This window comes from Sphaerodactylus townsendi, linkage group LG01 (assembly GCF_021028975.2).
Source record: "Sphaerodactylus townsendi isolate TG3544 linkage group LG01, MPM_Stown_v2.3, whole genome shotgun sequence".
Lineage (NCBI taxonomy): Eukaryota > Metazoa > Chordata > Lepidosauria > Squamata > Sphaerodactylidae > Sphaerodactylus > Sphaerodactylus townsendi.
The window spans coordinates 14,812,725-14,836,466 of NC_059425.1; the positions used below are offsets into that span (position 1 = coordinate 14,812,725).

The following is a 23,742-nucleotide window of genomic DNA, read 5'->3' on the forward strand; positions in this document are numbered from 1 at the left end:
TGTTTTTGGTGGTAAAACTGTATTTAGATATATAAGAACCAGAAGGAACAGCAGGAGGGAAAAATTCAGAAAATATCCTAAAGTTAGAACTGATTTCCAAGATAACAAAATCAGTTTCCCAGTATAAAATAGCAGGTTTGGAAGATGTATTTTATGGCATCATGGCCTGCTGAGGTCCCGCCCAGGGCTCACCCCCGAATCTTCAGAATTTCCCAACCTAAAGCTGGCAACTCTACCTCCACCCATCACCTGCTCTTCAACGCAGTCCTCACAATACAAAATCTCCTTTAACAGGTCTTTGCAGTTAGGATTATAAACACACACCCCTTTTTTAACACACTTAATAGAGATGAGCAGGAAAGCTCAGAAGAGAAGTAAGGAAAGGGATGAAGATTTGCACCACTATCCTTCCACAGAAAGTGGAAAGCGGAACTGATTTTTTAAAGTTTACAATTGAACATTTTAATAAAAGGAATTTATTTAACAACTTTTCACATCTGTGAAAAGTTTCTAGGCGGTTTTATTGCATAATTTCTGCAACCGGCCTTGGATTGTTTCAATAAAACAGGTTCTTGGATCAAATCAAGCTTGAACTCTCCTTAGAAGCCGAAACTACCCAACGTTATGAGAAGACAAGAGTCTCTGGGTAAGTCAATAATGCAAGGAAGACTCAACATGAGATGGATTCGTTCCATTAAGGAAGCCACAATCCTAAGTTTGGAAGACCTGAGCAGGGCTGTTAACAACCGGACGTCTCGGAGGACATCAGTTCTTATGGCGCCGTGACTTGATGGCACTTAACACACCCAATCAGTCTTGAATCTAATGAGAAAGGTAGGATTCAGATAGTTAGTTTCCTCTCCCCCTTCTAAGCACAAAGCACTATAATTTTTGTAGAAAGATGTTAAGTACTATAAACCGGGAGCCAGTATACTCAGAGGCCCAAATTCAAATCATAAGAACATAAGAACTAGCCTGCTGGATCAGACCAGAGTCCATCTAGTCCAGCACTCTGCTACTCGCAGTGGCCCACCAGGTGCCTTTGGGAGCTCACGTGCAGGATGTGAAAGCAAAGGCCTTCTGCTGCTGCTCCCGAGCACCTGGTCTGCTAAGGCATTTGCAATCTGAGATCAAGGAGGATCGGTAGCCATACATCGACTTCTCCTCCATAAATCTGTCCAAGCCTTTTTTAAAGCTATCCAAGTTAGTGGCCATCACCACCTCCTGTGGCATCATATTCCAAACACCAATCCCCTTCGGGGATAGGGCGGTATACTACATTTAAATAATAATAATAATAAGTCCTAATTCTTCCCCACAGCATTTTCAATGATGCCCCCTGGTTCTACTCTGCTTACTGGGTGACCAGTCACATACACAACCCAGCCTACCTCATAGGGTTGTTGTGACACTACAGTGGAGAACAATGCAAGCTGCTTTGCCACTGCATTGAAGAAAAAGGTGGAATATAAATGAATGAATATAAATATAAATAAATGAAATAAAGATAAATACAGGACAAGCTAAACAAGAAAGAAGCTAAAGATTTTTTTCTGTTTATCACTGTTTTTTTTTTACATCTAGGATGATTAAAAGTTTTGGGGAACTCAAAACCTTGCACAGGTTTTGGTATCATTCGGGTTGGTCATAATAAGATATATGAAACGTTTTTCATTGGAACTACTTCTCCGCGCCCCCTATTTCCAAGGCAACTATATTTTAGCTTGAAAGAATCTCAAATAAGCCACTTGATATCCCATAGGGAGGAGAACTTCTTATAAACACACCAGAGAATTTCAGCAAAAGAATCAGTGAAGAAGAAGCCAGCGGGATACAAGTCCCATGGCTGGGTTTCCTTTATCCCATGTGAACATAGATGTTAATTGGCCCCTTGTGAGAATTTCCCAAGCAACAGGCATCAACAAATTTATTTTTCAAACACACTTATCCAGTACTTTTATCAGCCTTCCCAGTCACAGAAAACAAAGCCCCAAAATTGTTTTTTTTTTTAGAGAGAAGAAATATGCAGATTTCTGGGTGATACAGAACTCCTTGGCCAAACAAAATGGAAAAACAGCTAACGTTTATTTATAGTAAACAATATACTTGGGGGTCAGAAGTACTACTCGAACCTAGAATTGCTAGGAAATTTCTATTACCAGTTGGAATTAGAGCTCCCATAAACTGGCGCGTGCTTATGTCAATATATGATAATTTCTAGGAAATCTTAGAAGTGGGTATTAGTACATTTCTCATTCAAAAAAAAGGGACCTCAGTGGCATATGCTGGATTTGTCAAGCTACTTCAAAATTGACAGTTGTGGGTTTTCCGGGATGTGTGGCCATGGTCTGTTAGTTTTTGCTTCTAGTTTGCCCGCATCTGTGGCTGGCGTTTTTAGAGGTATACCATGGGAAGATATGTTCCTCTCCGTGGCACAGTGTGGAGTGATTGTGCGGTGGGGCATATGTTTTTTCCACATCACGAGGGGAGGGGGAAAGGCACCTTTGCTGTTGCATTCGCAATCATGTTAGGAGCAAAGACTACCAGACCTCGGCCACTCAGCGCAAAAAACCCACAATAGTCACTTGATTCCATCCATGAAAGCCTTTGACAATACTCCCAAATTAGCAGGGAAGCTGAAATTTGATGCACACACAGCACACTACATTTCCTATAAAAAGACCAAAATTTAGATTTTGTGGGGAGGGCGGGAATGTATAGTTTCAAAAATGAGGGCACAGATCTTTTCTCAGATCAGAGGATTACATCTGCAAGCTTTGTGTGGGCCAGAATTTTGGACTGCAGGATTTCACTACAACTTCAAAGGTTTTCTCCTCCCCTTCCAGAGGTGGGATCCAGCAGGTTCTCACAGGTTCCCAAGAGTAGGTTACTAATTATTTGTGTGTGCTGAGAGGGGGTTACTAATGGGTGATTTTGCTGCGTGATTTTTGCCTTAGTTACACCCCTCCTGTCAGCAGTAGTGCGCAGAACTTGAAGCAGTCTAGCAGGAGGTGCACCGGCGTGCTTGGCAGCCTGCGCCTGCGTGCATTCGTTTCCCACCCAAGGACCGGCGCAGTGGCTGCGTCCTTGCCACAGCCCCGCTCAGGAATGCCACGCCCCAGGAATGCCCAGCCACGCCCCCGTCGTGCCCCGCCCAGCCCCATTGGCGCTACGCCAGAGTTTGAATCCCACCACCATGGGAACCTGTTACTAAAAATTTTGGATCTAAAATTGCTTAGACCTGTTGGTGACATGTGCTAGGACTTGCAATAAAGAGTTTAAATTATGGGCGAAGAGAGGTACCAACTTTTAAAGAGGAAAACCTTTTTTTACAGTGATAGTTCAGGAGTGGAATCAACCACCTGGGGGGGGCTCCCCCCTGCAGCTTCGAAGCAGTGGCTGGATAAGTACTTGTCTGGGATGCTCTCAGATGAACATATGTAAGGAGTGATGTGGTGAAGGTTAAGGGGGGGGGGCACACATGGCTGAGTCAGCAGTGTGATGTGGTGGCCAAGGAAGCCAATGCGATTTTGGGCTGTACCAATAGGAGTATAGTGTCAGGATCGAGGGATGTAATTGTACTTCTCTATTCTGCATTCGTTAGACCTCACCTGGAATATTCGGTCAGTTCTGGGCACCGCAATTCAAGAAGGACATTGACAAGATGGAACGGGTTCAGAGGAAGGCAACCAAAATGGTAAAAGGTCTGGAATCCATGCCCTACGAGAAGAGGCTTAGGGAGCTGGGGATGTTTAGTCTGGAGAAGCGAAGGTTAAGGGGGGGACATGATAACTATGTTTAAATATTTGAAGGGATGCCATGTCGAAGAGGGAGCAAGCTTGTTTTCTGCTGCCTCGCAGACTAGGGCACGGAGGAATGGATTCAAGGTGCTGGAAGAGAGATTCCACCTAAACATTAGGAAGAACTTCCTGACCATCAGGGCTGTTCGACAGTGGAATTCGCTGCCTCAGAGAGTGGTGGAGTCTCCTTCTTTGGAGGTTTTTCAACAGAGGCTGGATGAACATATATCGGGAGTGCTTTGATTGTGTGCTCCTGCAAGGCAAGGGGTTGGACTTGATGGCCCTTGTGGTCTCTTCCAACTCTATGATTCTAATCCTACATTGAGCAGGGGGTTGGGCTAGATGGCCTGTATGTCTCCTTCCAACTCCATGATTTTTCTTTACAAACAAAAAGAGCATTTACTGAGGCACCCTTGGATCTTCCTGATCATAGATAATTCTTCTCTTTAAGAGGGGAGGAGAGAAAGCCCACTGCACATGTTCAGGCACACTATACTAGCCATCAAATTTACTCCCCCACCACAAGTGGTTACTCAACAGTACCAGTCCAAAGACCCCAGGCCCTGTCAGACTGAAATGAGAGAAATACGGATGTTCTTTTTTTTTTAGTAAATTTATTCACAAAAAAATCTCATCCTCTTCAATTATTTTTCTGTCATCACCTATGTACAAAGCCACCTTTATGTACAAAGTCACAGAGTCATTAAAATCAGTAGTGGTCAGTGCCGCACCCAACAGAGAGGGGTGAGGCGGGCGTTATTTCCCCGGGCACAGGGTGGGGGTGGGAGATGAACAGGCCGACCTGGTCCCTCCAGACCCCCGCGCAGACCCCCACCCACTCCAAACACCGCCTGGTGGGCTAACAACCCCGATCCAGGCACGCCCCTTCTCCTCCCTGGTCCTTCCTCAAAAATATGATAAGGGGGGAAAATATATATAACGGGGTTTATACGTAGGAAGGGTGGATAAACCGGATCAGTCTTAGAAACGAGTCACACACAGTGTCGTTTGTTGTTAGGGGATTGTTGTTGTTGTTGTTGTTGTTGCTTTTCTCTCTCTTTTTAAATAAAAGACCCGAGCACCAGTCTCTGAGGTACGAGGGCGGCGGGCCAAAGTGCCGGGTTCAGTACTTTCACTGCTTCTTCCAGTGCACGTCGTCCAGCTCATAGAACAGAACGTAACCCTCGCTCGACGGGACTTGGTTCTCGCTGATGGTAGACACCCTGCAGGGAAAAGGAGGAAACAGACCGAGGGAGCGATCAGAAGGGAACGTTTGGAACTATCAGGCACCAAGCTGGATTGACACTGCAACCTCCCCCCCCCCCCCACCACCACCACCTTAGTTCCGCAGGGCCTGTAAAACGGAGTTGTTCCGCCGGGCCTTCGGAGGGACCAGCCGCTGAAATGGTGCCCCAGCCAGTTCGCCATCTAGGCTACCATCTACTGTGGCTCGCCACCCACCCTCCTCCCCAATTTTTCCCTGGGAAAATTTAATGAAAAATGGGGTTGGTCGGACGCCTCCTATTATTTCTATTATTATTATTATCAGTATAATGTTACCGCTGTTTTAAAGATTTTAATAACTTATTTATTGTGTTTTAAGTTGTTGTACACCGCCCAGAGCCCCTAGGGGATGGGGCGGTATAAAAATGTAAACAATAAATAAATAAATAAATAAATTATGTAACGGCCGCCAGAGGTGGGATCCAGCAGGTTCTCACGGGTTCCCGAGAGTAGGTTACTCATTATTTGTGTGTGCCGAGAGGGGGTAACTAATGGGTGATTTTGCCACGTGATTTTTGCCTTAGTGACGCCCCTCCTCTCAGCAGCAGCGCGCAGAACTTGAAGCAGTCTAGCAGGAGGTGCACTGGCGTGCGTGGCAGCCTGCGCCTGCGTGCATTCGTTTCCCGCCCAAGGACCGGCGCAGCGGCTGCGTCCTTGCCACAGCCCTGCCCAGGAATGCCCTGCCACGCCCCCGTCGTGCCCCACCCAGCCCCACTGGCGCTACGCCACAGTTTGAATCCCACCACCATGGGAACCTGTTACTAAAATTTTTGGATCCCACCACTGAATGGCCCCCTGTCAGGGACGGCACCTATTGATTGAGAGACATTCCTAACTCCAAAGCAAGGCCCCGTAAATGTAGACTGTGACTTTATCTAGGTCAGGGGTAGGGAACCTGCGGCTCTCCAGATGTTCAGGAACTACAATTCCCATCAGCCAATTGGCCATGCTGACAGAGGCTGATGGGAATTGTAGTTCCTGAACATCTGGAGAGCCGCAGGTTCCCTACCCCTGACCTAGGTGATTAAGATGCAGTCCTGTCAATGTAACTGCTTTGAGATATATATATATATCCTGCCTGCCAGATGCAACTACTCTGCTAATGGGTCATTCTTGCTTTGTTCTTCCTTTCAGTCTTTCTCATTCTTGCTAGGCCAGTGATGGCGAACCTGTGGCACGGGGGCCAGAGGTGGCACTCGGAGCCCGCTCTGTGAGCACGCGCACACAGAGTTCGTCATGTGCGGGGCGGAAAATCACCCCCCCCCCCACCCCACACACACATATCTAGCCTGGGCCATTGAGCACAACATGCGCGCACCGTGGTGACCAGGGAGGACTCGGCTGGTGGGCCTGGTGCCTGTGCTCCAGGTGGCTTCTCCCAAGGGGGGGCGGGTGCAGAAGAGGCAGAGATGCTAGAGAGGCACAGAGCGGTGCATGCAGGATTTGCTGGAGGCTAGAGCAGGCTGGCCCCTGCTTGAGCGGGTGGGGCGGAGGAAAAGGGAGCCAACCGTTTTTTTTCTAAACTAAAACCTCAGCATTCAGGTTAAAAATTGCCTGGGTGGCACTTTGCGATAAATAACTGGGGCTTGGGTTGCAATTTGGGCACTTGGTCTTAAAAAGGTTTGCCATCACTGTGCTAGATAAACAAGGCTTATCCCTGACACCTACTCCCAATGGGGAGCGGAGCATTTCCGTTGCTGTGTAGGGACAGATGGCCAGGTGGCATTATCTCTGTCTGTTGCGACCTTAAGGCCTTCTAGGCTCCGCTTGCATTCTTTGGGGAAATGGGAGGGGGGAACCCAGTTCTGCCCCCACACTGTCCTCAGTGCCGCCCTCTGCCCCTTTCCCTCCCCTCCTCCAAAGCCGCAGCTTCTGCACATCCCTCGCAAACCTTGTTCTTCGCTTACCTGGAATCGTTGTAAACCCGCCACCCGGACTGGTCCTTGCAGAAGGCTGTGTAATGGCCGTAGTGGACGCTGCCGGAGTGATTGCAGAGGGCGTAGAGGTTGTACACGGGGGTGCCTGTCACGGAAGGCAGAGAGGGGGCGCTTAAAGAATATGCATCGTTCAGATCCCCTGCCTTGGCAGCCCAAGGAAGCTGCAGCAGGGGCCCACTGCCCTAGAGAGCCAAGCTTGGGCACCCCGAGAGGCAGGCAGCAATGGGTGTGGTATGACTATTACCACCAGCGTCGCTGCTGCCTGGGACCTGTCGTCAGGGCCCTCTAATGTCTTCGTCTGGGTCCTGCCAGACTTCCTGCTCAAACAGGGAACATTTCTTTTTACCAGTCCACCCTATCTCCACAGCTGTAGGGGGAGAGGAGTGACAGCTGCAAAGTTTTCATCCCTGTTTTCACCGCCTGTGAAATGTGTGTTTGTGTGTGACTGCCTTCCCTCTTCCCACAGAAGGGGGAAGTGTGCATGAGTGTGTGTGTGCGCGTGTGCCTTCCCACTTCTGGAGAACAAAGGGAGGGGTTTGCCTGACGTATCTGTGCTGGGGGATATGATGCTTTGCCTGTTTTCAGTGGCGTAGGAGGTTAAGAGCTCGTGTATCTAATCTGGAGGAACCGGGTTTGATTCCCAGCTCTGCCGCCTGAGCTGTGGAGGCTTATCTGGGGAATTCAGATTAGCCTGTGCACTCTCACACACGCCAGCTGGGTGACCTTGGGCTAGTCACAGCTTCTCGGAGCTCTCTCAGCCCCACCCACCTCACAGGGTGTTTGTTGTGAGGGGGGAAGGGCAAGGAGATTGTCAGCCCCTTTGAGTCTCCTACAGGAGAGAAAGGGGGGATATAAATCCAAACTCTTCTACTTCTACTTGGTTCTGACAATATAAGCCCGTGGTGGCGAACCTTTGGCACTCCAGATGTTATGGACTACAATGCCCATCAGCACTTGCCAATTGGCCATGCTGGCAGGGGCTGATGGGGATTGTAGTCCATAACATCTGGGGTGCCAAAGGTTCGCCACCACTGATATAAGCCAATGGCTTTTCTATGCTTGTCGCCAATAAATGAGGATTCTGCTTTCAAAGTATCGATTCCTCTATTGAGCAAGTCTGGGGTCGTGACACCTGTCCAAGGGACAGCCCAGAGGAAGCACCTTTGCTGCCACCACCCAGTATACCCTCTCCGAAGTGGGCTTGGGAGCTTGGCACAGGGGAGGGCTCAGGGCAGTTCAGCAGTTTCAGCTTCCCTGGCGTGGCAGGGATCACCTCGGACATGGCGCGCACCCCTGCACAGGACTCACCGGCTTTTTCACTGGCAAACTCCTTCAGGTTCAACTGCTGGAGGGGGAAGTCCACGTACACAGAACATTTCTTGATGGAGTAGCGGGTGGTGGAGAAGCGGTTCAGATCTGGGGGGGTAGCAGTTAAGGAGCTGCTGGATGGAGGTGGCTGCTGGGGGCTACGAGGGGGGCCCTGGCAACTGAAGATCCCCGAGGAGCAGGAGTGGCGTAGGAGGTTAAGAGCTCGTGTATCTAATCTGGAGGAACCGGGTTTGATTCCCAGCTCTGCCGCCTGAGCTGTGGAGGCTTATCTGGGGAATTCAGAGCAGCCTGTACACTCCCACACATGCCAGCTGGGTGACCTTGGGCTAGTCACAGCTTCTCGGAGCTCTCTCAGCCCCACATACTTCACAGGGTGTTTGTTGTGAGGGGGGAAGGGCAAGGAGATTGTCAGCCCCTTTGAGTCTCCTGCAGGAGAGAAAGGGGGGATATAAATCCAAACTCTTCTTCTTCTTGTGGTTTGGTCACATTGTGAGAAGACAAAAGTCTCTGAAAAAGACAATTAACACTAGGAAAGGCTGAAGGCAGCAAGAAAAAACGAGGAGCCAGCATGAGATGGGTTGACCATCTAGACAGCGGTTCTCAACCTGGGGGTCGAATGACCCTTTCACAGGGGTCGCCTAAGACTCTCTGCATCAGTGTTCTCCATCTGTAAAATGGATCAATGTTAGGGTTGGGGGTCACCAGAACATGAGGAACTGTATTGAAGGGTCGCGGCATTAGGAAGGTTGAGAACCACTGATCTAGGAAGCCACAGCTTGCAACACCTGAGCAAGGCTGCTAACGATAGGACATTTTGGAGGTAATTGATTCATAGGGTCACTGTAAATTGGAGGGTACTCGACAGCACTTAATGCGCACAGAGACCATATCAGACCTGAATTCTCCCTAGAGCCGTGGTGGCGAACCTTTGGCACTCCAGATGTTATGGACTACAATTCCCATCAGCCCCTGCCAGCATGGCCAATTGGCCTTGCTGGCAGGGGCTGATGGGAATTGTAGTCCATAACATCTGGAGTGCCAAAGGTTTGCCACCATGGCCCTAGAGGCTAAAAATGACCAAACTGAGGTTTATCGTACTTTGGCCAGAGTCTGAGAAGAAAAGCATTACTGGAAACAACAATAATGCTAGGAAAAGTGGAAGGTGAAAGGGAAAGAGGAAACCCCAATATGGGACGGATTGACTCAACACAGGAAGCCATGGCCATTGCTTTGCGAGCCAGTTAATGAGAGGATGTGACAGCGGGCGTTAATTCACAGGGGCGCCAAAGTTGGAAGTGACTTTATGGCACTTAGCATACATGTTCTGGGGCCCACTAGACCTTGTTCAAAATAATTCAAGGCAGAGAAGGCAGACGGAAGATAAAAGGAGAGAGATTGGACAGAGGTCCTGGAGTTTTTTTGTCTTCCTCTGGGCACAGAGCAGAGGTCACCGGGGGAGCAGGAGGGTAGTTGAGAATTTCCTGTGTTGTGCAGGGGCTGGGACTAGATAGCCCTCGAGGTCTTTTCCAGGTCAATGTTTCTACGTTCTCCAAAAAGCTTCACATTTATCGTCAAAGCAAGAGACATTTCAGGCCCAAGGACAAATTTCATAATTTGGAATGACTGGATTATGTAAGGCCAAGTGCTGGAAAAAGACAATGATAATCTGGGGTGCTGTGTGGTTTCCAGGCTGTATGGTTGTATGGTTCTGGACTGTGTGGTTTCCGGACTGTTCTAGCAGCATTCTCTCTTGACCTTTCGCCTGCATCTGTGGCTGGCATCTTCAGAGGAGATCAGATTCTCTGAAGATGCCAGCCACAGATGCAGGCGAAACATCAGGAGAGAATGCTGCTAGAACACGGCCATACAGCCTGGAAATCACACAGCACCCCAGTGATTCCAACCGTGAAAGCCTTCGACAATACAATTTGAATAGATATGGCTTCTTTGAACAAGCTGTGTAAGGGTTAAAAGATGTCAATGAGAAAGGGTTCGAGTATTCTTCAGTTTCTTATCAAAAGCCTATGGGGGGGGTGCGACCCTTTTAATTTTTTTCTCATTTACAACACATAGCAATTCCCCACCGGATAGTTTTAAGTGAGTAGCTGGGTTGGTCTTCTGTAAAAGAGGTCCAGGAGCGGCTTGAAGGCCAGCGAAGTTTTCCCATTTCCCCCAATCAGACTACACACCCTTACTGCACTTGGGTCAAATGCCTGGCCTATCACCCTCGCTGACTCCAGGGCACCCCGCTTGTTGCCCCACATGAGGCCAGTGAGGACGTGCATAAGAACATAAGAACAAGCCAGCTGGATCAGACCAGAGTCCATCTAGTCCAGCTCTCTGCTACTCGCAGCGGCCCACCAGGTGCCTTTGGGAGCTCACAGGCAGGATGCAAAAGCAATGGCCTTCTGCGCAGAAAGGATACGTAGCACAAGGATGCGGGGGAAGCGCTGGATGGTCAGCTTCTTGGTGCTTCGGGTCCTCTGCCGGCATTTGTCGCACACCTGCCCCGACGGAGGCAAAGGGGAGGTCAGGTTAGCATTAAACAGAACCTTTGCAGAAGCATTTCTTGCCCAGCCCGCCAGATCCGCTCCTCACCACTTCTGGCTCGCCAGCCTCCCCACATTCCTTTGACTACAAAGGCCGGGGCTAGACCAATCTCGTCAGATCTCAGAACCTAAGCAGGGTCAGTCCTGGTTAATAATTAGATGGGAGACCACCAAAGAAGTCCAGGATCACTACGCAGAGGCAGGCTATGGCAAACCACCTCTGAATGTCTCTTGCCTTGACCAGGATGGCCAAGGTTCGCCCGTTCTCATCAGACCTGAGAAGCTAAGCAGGGCCGGTCCTAGTTTGTATTTGATGGGAGACCTCTGTCGAGGGTTTCTATGCAGAGGCAGTTAACAGTGAACCACCTCTGAATGTTTCTCGCCTCTGGAATTGCAAGGAGTCAGCTGTGATTTGATAGCACTTCTGCCACTGTTACAACGGAGTAATGAATTAAAATAAATAAGCTTAAAGAAGCTCAAGCCGATACAGAATAAAATCAGAAAGATCTTTATTCGGCCAACTGCGGGCAAGACAATATCAGGGCAGCCACACTAAAATGGCGGTGTGTTCTCACTTTTATAGTATTAATGACAAGCTATATCAAAATGGCAGCAAAGAATACACTCTAAAATGCCCACATCATCAATCAATCACACAAAAGGTGGAGATTTTCCCTGTTCCCACAGCCCTTTGGGGTTGTCTAAAATCCCCATTGGAAGATGTCAGTATTTTACTCTTTGACGTTATATGAATCAAAAACCCTTGTTTCTGCATATCATTAATGTTTCAAGTTGCCCTGTGTTTTAAACAAAGAGCTTGAACTTTCCCATAGGCCTTCGTATTGTCTCAGGAAAACAAAGGACAACTTTTAAGGTATCTTTTGGGTACAACAGGATCTTGAAAACAGTTTGGCTTGCACATTTTGTATAACTGTGAACAAAGGGGCATTTTTGGAGCTATTAGGCTAAGCTAGCAGCAGTAAAAGAATAGGTTTAAGGCCTGCATGATTTCTTTGGTCAGCAGCATTATGGTTGCCATATCTCCATTATAGGAAAAATAATGGAGGGAAAGAAGAAGTAACCTTTCTTGTTGAATCCAAAACTCTTTTTTCTGTTTCTTTCTCTACATTTTCTTTTTCTTTTGTCTACATTCTTTCCCCCTTTCTTTCTACTTTCTTTTTTTTGTGCCTACACCACCATGCTATACAGAATTCAGCAAGAGCCTGTAAGTCAACAGGATCCCAGATATCTGAAATCAGAACAGCACAGATTGAGCTGAACTCAGAATGCTCTCTCGCAGTTTCTCCCACGTCGGGGCTTCACAGCTCACAAAAACAGCCTGCAGGGAGCCGTTTGTTACCATTATCAACGACTGGCCCGAGCGGCAGGAGCTTACCGGGGCGTTTTCAGAATCTAACTCCTCCTCCTTGGTGAAGAGGCTGAAACAGTCGAGCAGGGAGACCTTCCCACCGGTGAAGCCTTTCTGCAAAAGCAAGAGCACGGACATGTGAGAGGGAGGCGGAGGACTGTGATGGCTGCAGCAAGGCCTCCCATCACCAAGAGCACATGCAGCCTGTCCTCCACGGTGCAGGGCTTGTCCTTCCTCACACCCGCTCCAGTTTCACTGTGTGCCTACCTGGCCCACCAAAGCGAGGGGTCAAGCCCGGCTTTCTTTGTAGCTGAGCCTGCTCTCCATCCCGCATTTGAAGGGGGTCTTTCCCCAGAGTCATTTCCCCCTCCTCAGTTTGCCTCTGAAGACTGTAGGAATCTTATTCCCTGTAGGTATCTTATTCTTATTTCCCAAGAATAGTTCTGGGGGCCTTACTTGGATGCTAGCAGTGCCAGCACAGAGTTGCCAGATGGCAGCAGGAGGAAAAATGGGAATGGGAAGTGATGCTGTGATGTCACTTCCAGTTGCAGCAGGAAGTGACATCATAATGCTATAGAAATTCATCATGAGATTACTAGAATGCTGTGACTCAACCCCCCCCCCTCCTTTTTTTTGCTCCTGGTACAGCGGAGAGCCTGGCTGGCAACCCTGACAATCCTAGACCAGGAGGGGATGATGCCAGCCCACTGCCATGCCCAATGGCCTCTGAACCCCTGCGCTGTGGGCCTTCCTGGGCACCTGGTCCACCCCTGAGAGAACCTGAATGCCAACCTTGGGAATGTTTAGTCTTGAGAAGAGGAGGTTGAGGGGCGACATGATTGCTCTCTTGGAGCATTTGAGGGGCTGTCACTTGGAGGAGGGCAGGGAGCTGTTCCAGTTGGCAGCACAGGGTAGGACTTGCAGCAATGGGCTTAATTACAGGCACAAATTTTACAGTAAGAGTTGTGCAACAGTGGCATCGGCTGCTTAGGGAGGTGGCAAGCTCCCCCGCGCTGGAAGTCTTAAAGCAGCATCCGGACAAACGTTTGTCTGGGATGCTCTAGGCCAGTGATGGCGAACCTGTGGCACGGGTGCCAGAGGTGGCACTCGGAGCCTTCTCTGTGGGCACGCACACACAGAGTTAGTCATGTGGTGGGCGGAAAATCACCCCCCCCACACACACACATATCTAGCCTGGGCCATTGAGCACAACATGCGCGCACCGTGGTGAGCAGGGAGGACTTGGCTGGCGGGCCTGGTGCCTGTGCTCCAGGTGGCTGCTGCCCGAGGGGGGTGCACAGAGGAGGCAGAGATGCTAGAGAGGCACAGAAACCCCGGTGCAAGGCTACAGGACTCTGCTTGGAGGCTACAGGCAGGCTGGCCCCCCCTTGCTCGAAAGCCTTGCAGATGGGGGGCTAGGAGGAAAAGTGTGGGAGCCAACCTGCTTTTTTTTCTCGTAACTAAAACCTCAGTATTCAGGTTAAATTGCCGGGTTGGCACTTTGCGATAAATAACTGGGGCTTGGGTTGCAATTTGGGCACTCGGTCTTAAAAAGGTTTGCCATCACTGCTCTAAGCCAGTGGTGGCGAACCGATGGCACTCCAGATGTTCACGGACTACAATTCCCATCAGCCCCTGCCAGCATGGCCGATTGGCAGGGGCTGGTGGGAATTGTAGTCCATGAACATCTGGAATGCCATAGGTTCACCACCATGGCGCTAAGCTGTTCCCGCACTGAGCAGGAGGCCAGACTAGATGCCCTTTATGAATTTTTGGCCTGATTCAGCAGAGCTGCCCCGATGATCTTATAACTCCAGGTTAAGACAGTATTCTATGTTAAGAGAGCTAATGATCCCAGGGCTTTTCTTCATCAGCTGCAAGGAAAAGGGCATGTTTTCCTGTGGAAGGTGCATGACTCAGCTGCAGCGCATCTGCTCTCGACTCCCACAATTCTGGTGGACCCTCCTCTGGTGCCATTCCCAGGCAATGCATCTCAATGAGAGGAAATAAAGCACAGGTGGCAGGGCTGGAAAGAGACCACTTCCTGCCCGCAACCTCGGAAAGCTGTTGCCAGACTTTGTCAGAAGCTGCCTTATCCTGATTCAGACCCACTACAGCGTGATGTAGGTGTGAAGAGCAGCAGAGTTGTATCTGGTGAACCCACTCCTACACATGAAGCCTGGTAGGTGACTTTGGGCCAGTCCCAGCACATCTCTCTCAGCCCCGCCTACCTCAATACGTGCCTGTTGTGGGGAGAGGAAGTGAAGGAGTCTGTAAGCTGCCTTGAGACTCTTTATGGTTAAGGAAAGGGGGGTGTAAATCCAAACTCTTCTTCATGTTCTACACATGAAGCCTGCTAAGTGACTTCGAGCCAGTCCTAGCACATCTCTCTCAGCCCCACCTACCTCAATACGTGCCTGTTGTGGGGAAAGGAAGTGTAGGAGTCTGTAAGCTACCTTGAGACTCTTTATGGTTAAGGAAAGGGGGGTATAAATCCAAACTCTTCTTCGTGTTCTACTTCGTTAGACTGTTGGTCCATCAAAGTTGGAATTTCCAGAGGTCTTTCTCATTACCTTAAACCTGGTTCTTTTATCTGCAGATACTGAGATTGAACCTCCTAACCTTCCACGTGCTTAGGAGAGGTTCTTCCATTCTGAGCCACAGCTCAGAGTTGGCGTGGTGTAGTGGTTAAGAGCAGGTGCACTCTAATCTGGAGATCCGAGTTTGACGCCCCGCTCTGCCACTTGAGCTGTGGAGGCTTGTCTAGTGAACCAGATTAGCTTGTGCACAGTACCAACACATGCCAGCTGGGCAAATGACCTTGGGCTCTGGAGCTCTCTTCTCAGGCTCCCCACCCCACTCCTCCCCAGGTAGCGTGTTTGTTGTGGGGAGGGGAGGGAAAGGAGGATTGTCAGCCAGCCTTTTGAGTCTCCTGACAGGAGAGAAAGGGGGGATATAAATCCAAACTACTACTACTACTACTACTCCCCCCCTCCTCCTCCCCCCTCCTCCTCCTTTTTTTTTGGAACACCACCACAGCTAGTGACCACCTTCTGCATACTGAACGAATGCTCTTCCACTGACTCTCAGTCCCTCCTCTGTGAATGTGGTGGAGGATCTCTCTTTTTAGGTCAGTGATGGCGAAGACTTGTCCCAGGCACGGGTGCCAGAAGGTGGCAATCGGAGATCCTCTCTCATGGGCACGCACACACAGAATTCGTCATGCGGGGGACGGAAAATCACCCCCCCACACACACATATCTAGCCTGGGCCATTGAGCACAACATGCGCGCACCGTGGTGACCAGGGAGGACTCGGCTGGTGGGCCTGGTGCACACTGTGTGCCTCCAGGTGGCTTCTCCCGAGGGGGAGGGGGTGCAGAAAAGGCAGAGATGCTAGAGAGGCCCAGAGCGGTGCATGCAGGATTTGCTGGAGGCTAGAGCAGGCTGGGCCCCTTTCAGCTCAGAGCTGGGTGGTGGCCCGAGGAGTTGGAGGAAAAGGGAGCCAACCGTTTTTTTCTAAACTAAAACCTCAGCATTCAGGTTAAGTTGCCGTGTTGGCACGTTGCGATAAATAACTGGGGTTTGGGTTGCAATTTGGGCACTCGATCTTAAAAAGGTTTGCCATCACTGCTTTAGGTCTTTCGTATCACCTTCTGGCTGGTCCTTTTAACTGGAGGTGCCGGGGATTGAACCTGAGGAGTTCTCCCGCTGAGCCATGACCCGCTTTGTTGGAAGAACCAACAGCTGGCACGAAGAGGCTTCATAAACCTCCTCTCAAAAGAGCGGTGGAGTCTCCTTGGGAGCTTACCTTTGGGATGGGCAGGGAGAGGTCGCAGAAGACTTCAAAGGTGGTGGACCGATAGCCGCACGCTTGACACTTCAGGCAGCTCTTCAACTGGCCGACAAAGAGATCTGGCAGAGAGAGGAGAGGTCATTGTTGAGTCTACAGACACAGTCTGATTTGGGGGGTCGGCAGCCCGAAGGCAGCACAGTGCTGGGGCACGGTTTCTCCCGATTTCGTCACTCAGAACTTTGGAGAACTGCGGAAGAGGCATATTCAGGTGGGTAGCCAGGTTGGTCTGAAGAAGCAGAAAAAAGTTTGAGTCCAGTGACAGACGTAAGGTGAACAAAGTTTTATTCTTGGTATGAGCTTTCAGGTGCATGCACATAGCTTACGCCAAGAATAAAACTTGGTTGGTCTTAACAGAAGTGAATCGGGGGGAAAATGGTGCCTGGACAACCCCTTCTCCAGGAACCATCCCCGCACTCCCTACGCCGGCCTGCACAGAGGCAGGGGCGTGACTCAGGGGCGCTCACCTCCAAGCCCCGCCTCCATGCAGGCCAAGCCCCGCCCCTGGCCTCCATGCAGGCTGGCAGGGGGATAGAGAGGGCAAAAGGAAGCTGGCCTGCACAGAGGCCGGGGGTGTGGCTGCCCAGAGCCAAGCCCTGTCCTCAGCCTCTGTGCAGCCCGAGCCCCCCCCCCTCCCCGGACCTCCATGCAGACCAGCAGGCCCTAGGGAGGGCAAAAGGAAGCCGGCCTGCACAGGCAGGGCCACCCGCCGCCGAGTCCTGCCCCCAACCTCCATAAGAACATAAGAACTAGCCTGCTGGATCAGACCAGAGTCCATCTAGTCCAGCATTCTGCTACTCACAGTGGCCCACCAGGTGCCTTTGGGAGCTCACATGCAGGAGGTGAAAGCAATGGCCTTCTGCTGCTGCTGCTGCTCCTGAGCACCTGGTCTGCTAAGGCATTTGCAATCTGAGATCAAGGAGGATCAAGATTGGTAGCCATAGATTGACTTAGAGATTCCTCCATAAATCTGTCCAAGCCCTTTTTTAAAGCTATCCAGGTTAGTGCAGGCCATCACCACACCTCCTGTGGCAGCATATTCCAAACACCAATCACACGTTGCGTGAAGAAGTGTTTCCTTTTATTAGTCCTAATTCTTCCCCCCAGCATTTTCAATGAATGCCCCCTGGTTCTAGTATTGTGAGAAAGAAGGAAAAATTTCTCTCTGTCAACATTTTCTACCCCATGCATAATTTTATAGAGCTTCCAATCATTATCCCCCCTGTGACGTCTCCTCTCCAAACTAAAGGGAGGTCCTAAAGCGCTGCAGCCTCTCCTCACTTAGAGAAGGTGCGCCAGTCCCTCAATCTCATCCCTTTGTTGCCCTTCTCTGCACTTCCTTTCTATCTCCCTCACATATCCTTTTTGAGATGTGGCAACCTAGAACTGAACACAGTTACTCCAAGTCTCGGTCGCACCACGTGTCATGAGTATAAGAGGCATGACCATATCCTTGGGTAGTTCTTATCTCTCAATTCCTTTCCTAATGATCCCCAGCATAGAGTTTGCCTTTTTTCACAGCTGCCATGCATTGAGTTGACATTCCCATGGAACTACTCTTCAACCTAAGACGCCTTAAATCCCTTTCCTGGTCTGCTTGACTGAGGCAGCACTGACCCCTGTAAGCGTGTATGTGAAGTTTTGTTTTTTTGCCCCTATGTGCACTCACTTTACATTTGGCTACATTGAACTGCATTTGCCATTGGCCTCTGAGTTCTACTCCCACCTAATTTATCAAGGTCAGCTTGGAGCTCTTCTACAATCCTTGTGTGGTTCTTACCACCCTACATGCCATTTGGTATCTCATCTACTGCAAACTCTGGCCCACCAAGGCACTTCACCCACCCTACTTCCAGGTCATTTATGAATAGAAGTTAAAAAACACTGGTCAACCCAAAAGCGGATCAGCCAGGGGACACCACTCCCTAAGCATCTCCATTGTGAGAACTTCCCATTAATACCCACCCTTTGTTTTCTGTTCCTCAACCAGTTTTTAATCCATAGGAGGACTTCCCCTCTTATTCCTTCATTGCTGAGTTTTCTCAACAGTCTCTGGTGAGGAACTTTGTCAAAAGCCTTTTGGAAATCCAAGTAGACAATGTCCACTGGTTCTCCTCATAGGGAAGGTGCTCCAGTCCCTCAATCATCCTTGTTGCCCTTCTCTGCACTTTTTCTATCTCCTCAATATCCTTTTTGAGATGTGGCGACCAGAACTGAACACAGTACTCCAAGTGCGGTCGCACCACGGCTTTATATAAGGGCATGACAATCCTTGCAGTTTTATCCATGCAAAAAATCCATGCAGGCCAAGCCCTGCTCCCCCAGCCTCCCTGGGAGCCGGCCTGCAGTGACCCCATGTCCCTTCAGGCCATACACCTCTGAGTCTTAAAGGTGTCACTGGATTCAAGCTTTTTTCTGGGGAAGAGACATAATGGCCCCAAATCTGGGAGAACAGGTGATGTGCCAGAAGATTGGAGGCAAGCAAATGTTGTCCCCATCTTTAAGAAGGGGGGGAAGGAGGATCAAGGTTCTTCACTGACCCGTCAGCTATACCTGGAAAAGTTTCAGAACAAAACATCAGTGGCTGATTATACATAAGGCATCTGCTGCAAGATGGGGGCAAATGTCTGTCGCAATGGGAGTTTTTCTCCGGCCCTGCTTACACTTTCTAGTCTCCCTGTGGCAAGCAAGACCGCTTGCAGTACGAATTTAATTCTGCTTTACCACCAGAGTGGGGAGATTTTCCAGTGAGCAGCTTTGTCCTGAACCTCTTCCCTCTGCCCACAGCCAGCCAGCCTAGCTCCACCCTTCCCATTCCTCACATTGCTAAGAGTGGCTGTGGGAGAGAGTGTGTGAGTGTCTGTGGAGGAGAAGGGAGCAGGGTGGGAAGCATATCAATTCTACAGTATTGGGACAACTGAATGTTATGAGATCTGTGCCTTTAAGAGGAGCAGAGTTAAGAGAACCAGGAAACAGAGGTCTGTTCAGACTAGCTGGGGAGAGGACAGGGCTGCCTCCCAGAGGTGTATTGGGGGGAAATGGCGCCCAGGGACAACACCTGCTCCGGGCGCCCCCTCCATGCACTCGGGGATGGGGCTCAGGGCGGGATTCGGGGGCAGGGGTGACTTGGACAGGCACCGCAGTGGCAGGCGGCCGGCTCTGACGTTAGGCGCCTCCCCTGCGCCAACCCAGTTCTTCCGAGCCAGGTCAGCACGGGGGAGGAGGGGGGTGGGGAGCAATTTTACACCCCGCGCTGTTGCGCCTGAGGTCATTTGACCCCACCTGTCCCCATGGGCGGTACGCCACTGCTGCCTCCTTATCTGTAAAGGTGAGGAGACCATACTTCTGCCCCACCACGCAGCTAACAGGCCCAAGGTCAGTGTTCCATGAGTAATGGGCCAGGCAGTCCTTGAATGTTGCGAAAAGATGGCTGAGAATACTAAGAACTGGCAAGGGTTTCTCAGGAACATTTCAGACTAAACCGATCTCCTTTTCTGAGAAATTTGCCACCTTGCTGGTTCAGGGGAATGCTTGTGGATGTAGTTTATCTTGATTTTAGTAAAACTTCTGATAAGGTTCCGCATAGCATCCTTGTTGACTAGCTGGTAAAATGCGGTACTGGGTGGATCTGGAACCGGTTAACAGATTGTGCCCGACGAGGGCCTGTTAATGTTTCTGCATCTATCCTGGGATCTGTGTTGTTCAACCTCTTTATAAAGGGTTCGGAACAGGCTTCCCTGGGAGGTGGAGGGCTCTCCTTCTTCGGAGGGTTTTAAGCGGAGGCTAGGTGGCCATCTGACAGCAGGGCTGATTCTGTGAGCTCCTGCAGATCGTGAGAGGGAGGGCAGGAAAGGATGAGCCAGTGTTCAGCTCTCGGGGGCCCTTTCTTACATGCCCAGGGTAATGCCGATCGATCGCCACTTTGGGGTCACGAAGGAGTTTCCCTCCTGGCCAGATTGGCCAGAGATCCTGGAGGTTTTTTGCTTCCTCTGGGCACAGAGCAGGGGGTCACTGGGGGAGTGTGGGGGAGAGGTAGTTGTGAATTTCCTCCTTTGGGCAGAGGGTTGGACTAGATGACCCTTGAGGCCCCTTCCAGCTCTATGTTTCAATGAACCAATTCTGGACGTGCTGCCAGGCTGAGAGTGCCCACCCACCCTGCCCACCCCCAGGCCCTCTGGGTGTCCCTCCTTTCCTGGCTCACCCATTCACGTGCCTCTGACCTCTGAGCTGCCACAAGCCCTCTGACCACTGTTTGACCTTTCCCTGACAGCACAGGGCGGCGATCAACATGTGGGACAGGAATCGCTCTAAGAGCCGGTGTGGCATAGTAGTCAAGAGCAGCGGACTCTAACCTGGAGAGCCGGGTTCGATTCCCCACTCCTCCACGTGAAGCCAGCTAGGCCAGACACAGTTCTCTCAGAACTCTCTCAGCCCACGTGGAGGCAGGCAGCGGCAAACCGCCTCCGAAAGTCTCTTGCCTTGGAAACTCTATGGGGGTCGCCATAAGTCAGCAGGGAGTGGGTGGCACATTCCACCACGACCAGGAATCTCTCAAACCGGAGAATGAAAGCAGGACGGGCGGCCGGAGGTCCGGGCAGGGCTCACCGAGACGGGACGGCAAAAGCTTTTGCTGGAAGGCCAGCCTGCTCACCTACTATCTTGCTGTCTTCCCTCTCCAGGTAGCGCTTCCACATTTGGTTGGCTTGTTCATCATCACTGGGGGGAAATAAAAGGCACATCAGGGTGACATCAAGGTCACAGGGGTCTCCTGCATATCACTGGTCAGCCACATGGAGCTCAAGCAGCTTACAATATGGACAATATAGAAGAAGGAGGAGGAGGAGGAGGAGGAGAAGAAGGAGGAGGAGGAGAAGAAGAAGAAGGAGGAGGAGGAGGAGGAGGAGGAGAAGGAGGAGGAGGAGGAGAAGAAGGAGAAGGAGAAGAAGGAGGAGAAGACGAAGAGGAGGAGTAGGAGGAGTTTGGATTTATATCCCCCCCTTTTCTCTCCTGTAAGGAGACACCAAGCGGCTTACAATCTCCTTTCCCTTCTCCCCACCCCCCAACAACAAACACCCTGTGAGGTGGGTGGGGCTGAGAGAGCTCCGAAGAGCTGTGACTAGGCTAGGGTCACCCAGCTGGCGTGTGCTGGAGTGCACCAGCTAATCAGGTCCCCCAGATAAGCCTCCACAGCTCAAGTGGCAGCAGGGACTCAAACCCAGTTCTCCAGGTTAGAGTGCACCTGGCCTTAACCACCACACCACGCTGGCATGTAAAATAAAGCTTGTAAAGTCCATAAAGAACAAAAAAAAATCACAGTTCAGGGACGATAGTAAATTAATCAAACAAGGTCTTAAAATAAAACTGTCTTCAACTGCCCCCTAAACATCAAAAGTGGTGGGGCCAGGGGCATCTCCCCGGGGAGGTGGTCCCATAAACATGAGGCTGCCACTGAGAGGCAGGAATTCAACTTGCCATCGGGGCAGGGAACATGAAAATTCATTGCTGGGCTAGCAAGGTGGATGTCTCGCCAGAGCCAACCTTGGCAAAGGTTAGATTCGAACTGCAGACTTCTTGATTTGTAGCTCACCCATTGGCTACACTGACTGCCTTCATAAGAACATAAGAACACGCCAGCTGGATCAGACCAGAGTCCATCTAGTCCAGCTCTCTGCTACTCGCAGTGGCCCACCAGGTGCCTTTGGGAGCTCTCGTGCAGGATGTGAAAGCAATGGCCTTCTGCTGCTGCTGCTGCTCCTGAGCACCTGGTCTGCTAAGGCATTTGCAATCTGAGATCAAGGAGGATCAAGATTGGTAGCCATAGATCTTCCTTTTGGAAAAGCCCTTAGTTTCCCCAGCCAAAAGGCACTCAGCACGTGCTCAGTGTCAACGGACCACAAAGTCTGAAGGTAGAAGAACAGGCTTATATGCTGGACAGATCTCACGGCTCCGTGGCAGAACACTTGTGTTGTTTGCCGAAGCTCCTAGATCAGTGATAGCGAACCTTTTCGAGACCGAGCGCCAAATTGCAACACAAAACCCACCTATTTATTGCAAAGCGCCAACACGGCAATTTAAAGTGAATACTGAGGTTTTAGTTTAGAAAAAACGGTTGGCCCAGAGGTGTGCGTTACTCGGGAGTAAGCTTGGTGGGAGTCGGTGGCTTTGCTTTGAAGCAATCATGCAACTCTTCCAACGGGTGAATCATGACCCTAGGAGGGTTTACTCAGAAGCAAACCCCATTGGCAGCAACCGAGCTTACTCCCAGGGTTACCTACACTGCTTCCCCAAAACTAGGTCTTAGGTTTGATGCTAATGATCGAGCCCAGCGGCCCAGGCCAGCCTAGATGTGTGTGTGTGGGGGGGCGATTCCCCCCCCCACATGGTGAACTTTGTTTGCGCATGTCCACAGAGAGGGCTCTGAGTGCCACCTCTGGCACCTGTGCCATAGGTTCACCACCGCTGTCCTAGATTCACCCCCAACTGCAGAAAGACCTCTGCCCAAATGAGTTCGGAGAGCTGCAGGAAAAGCGTGCAGGCCTTGGTGAAGTAACGGAATCACTGCTTCCAGCACAGCTCAGCAGAATGGGAATGATAATGCTGGACAACTTTTCCAAGTTTCTGTAAAGGCTGTTGTGAAATCAGCTCTCTGGACACTCAATTTCCCGGACCTCGAGCTCACAAAAAGGCACCCAGTGGGCCCCGCTCACCTCAACGTGTCTGCATCCTCCAGCACCGAGGTTCGCTTGGTATCCGAGAGGATGCTGGGAGTTTTGCGTCCCTTCCGATTAATCTCCACGTGCAACCGGTCCATGAGGAATTTCAAAAACTCCTGAGCATCTTGCTGGCTGAAGAACCATAGAACGGAATCATAGAATCAGAGAGTGGGAAGAGACCCCCAAGGGCCACCAAGTCCAACCCCCTGCAAGGCAGGAACACACAATCAAAGCACTCCTGACAGATGGCCATCCAGCCTCTCTTAAAAAACCTCCCAAGGAGGAGACTCCACCACACTCCGAGGCGGTGCATTCCACTGTCGAACAGCCCTTAACTGTCAGAGGGTTTTTCCTGATGTTTAGGTGGAATCTCTTTTCCTTCACCTTGAACCTGTTACTCCTGGGTCCTAGTTTCCTGGTCCTAGAAAACAACCTTGCTCCCTCACCAACATGACATCCCTTCAGATATCTAAACAAGGCTGAGAGAAACACAGATACTATTTAACAGGTACAGCTCAAGCTTCAGTTCTTCTTTGGGTTCTAGGAGCAGCCACAGGTGCAGATTTCCGGCCAGACTTGGGGTCAGATACCCCAGATCTGTTCCCCTGCCAGCAAGCCTCCTTCCAACCCCCTGACAGCCCAAGCAGTTTCCTCTGCCACAAAAAAGCCTGCAGCCAAGAGAACATAAGAACGAGCCTGCTGGATCAGACCAGAGTCCATCTAGTCCAGAACTCTGCTACTCACAGTGGCCCACCAGGTGCCTTTGGGAGCTCACATGCAGGATGTGAAAGCAATGGCCTTCTGCTGCTCCCGAGCACCTGGTCTGCTAAGGCATTTGCAATCTGAGATCAAGGAGGATCAAGATTGGTAGCCGTAGATCGACTTCTCCTCCATAAATCTGCCCAAGCC

At 50.5% G+C, this 23,742-nt stretch overlaps 1 protein-coding gene across 3 annotated transcripts in view; it reads right to left on the minus strand.

Annotated features, from left to right (window-relative positions):
• Window positions 1-4,382: 4,382 nt before the first annotated feature.
• The window catches only part of USP21 (ubiquitin specific peptidase 21), a 40,287-nt gene continuing 20,927 nt past the window's right edge, over window positions 4,383-23,742 (minus strand). For 2 of the 3 annotated variants that reach the window (XM_048511592.1, XM_048511601.1), the window contains 8 exons: window positions 22,828-22,965; window positions 20,772-20,836; window positions 16,079-16,182; window positions 12,296-12,382; window positions 10,776-10,854; window positions 8,330-8,437; window positions 6,992-7,106; window positions 4,383-5,023 (listed from right to left, as the gene is read on the minus strand). In XM_048511592.1, the coding sequence (XP_048367549.1) occupies window positions 4,933-5,023; window positions 6,992-7,106; window positions 8,330-8,437; window positions 10,776-10,854; window positions 12,296-12,382; window positions 16,079-16,182; window positions 20,772-20,836; window positions 22,828-22,965 (787 nt within the window). In that variant the 3' untranslated portion in view covers window positions 4,383-4,932. The remainder of the gene's footprint in view (window positions 5,024-6,991; window positions 7,107-8,329; window positions 8,438-10,775; window positions 10,855-12,295; window positions 12,383-16,078; window positions 16,183-20,771; window positions 20,837-22,827; window positions 22,966-23,742) is intronic. The other variant, XM_048511610.1, reaches the window with a different exon arrangement.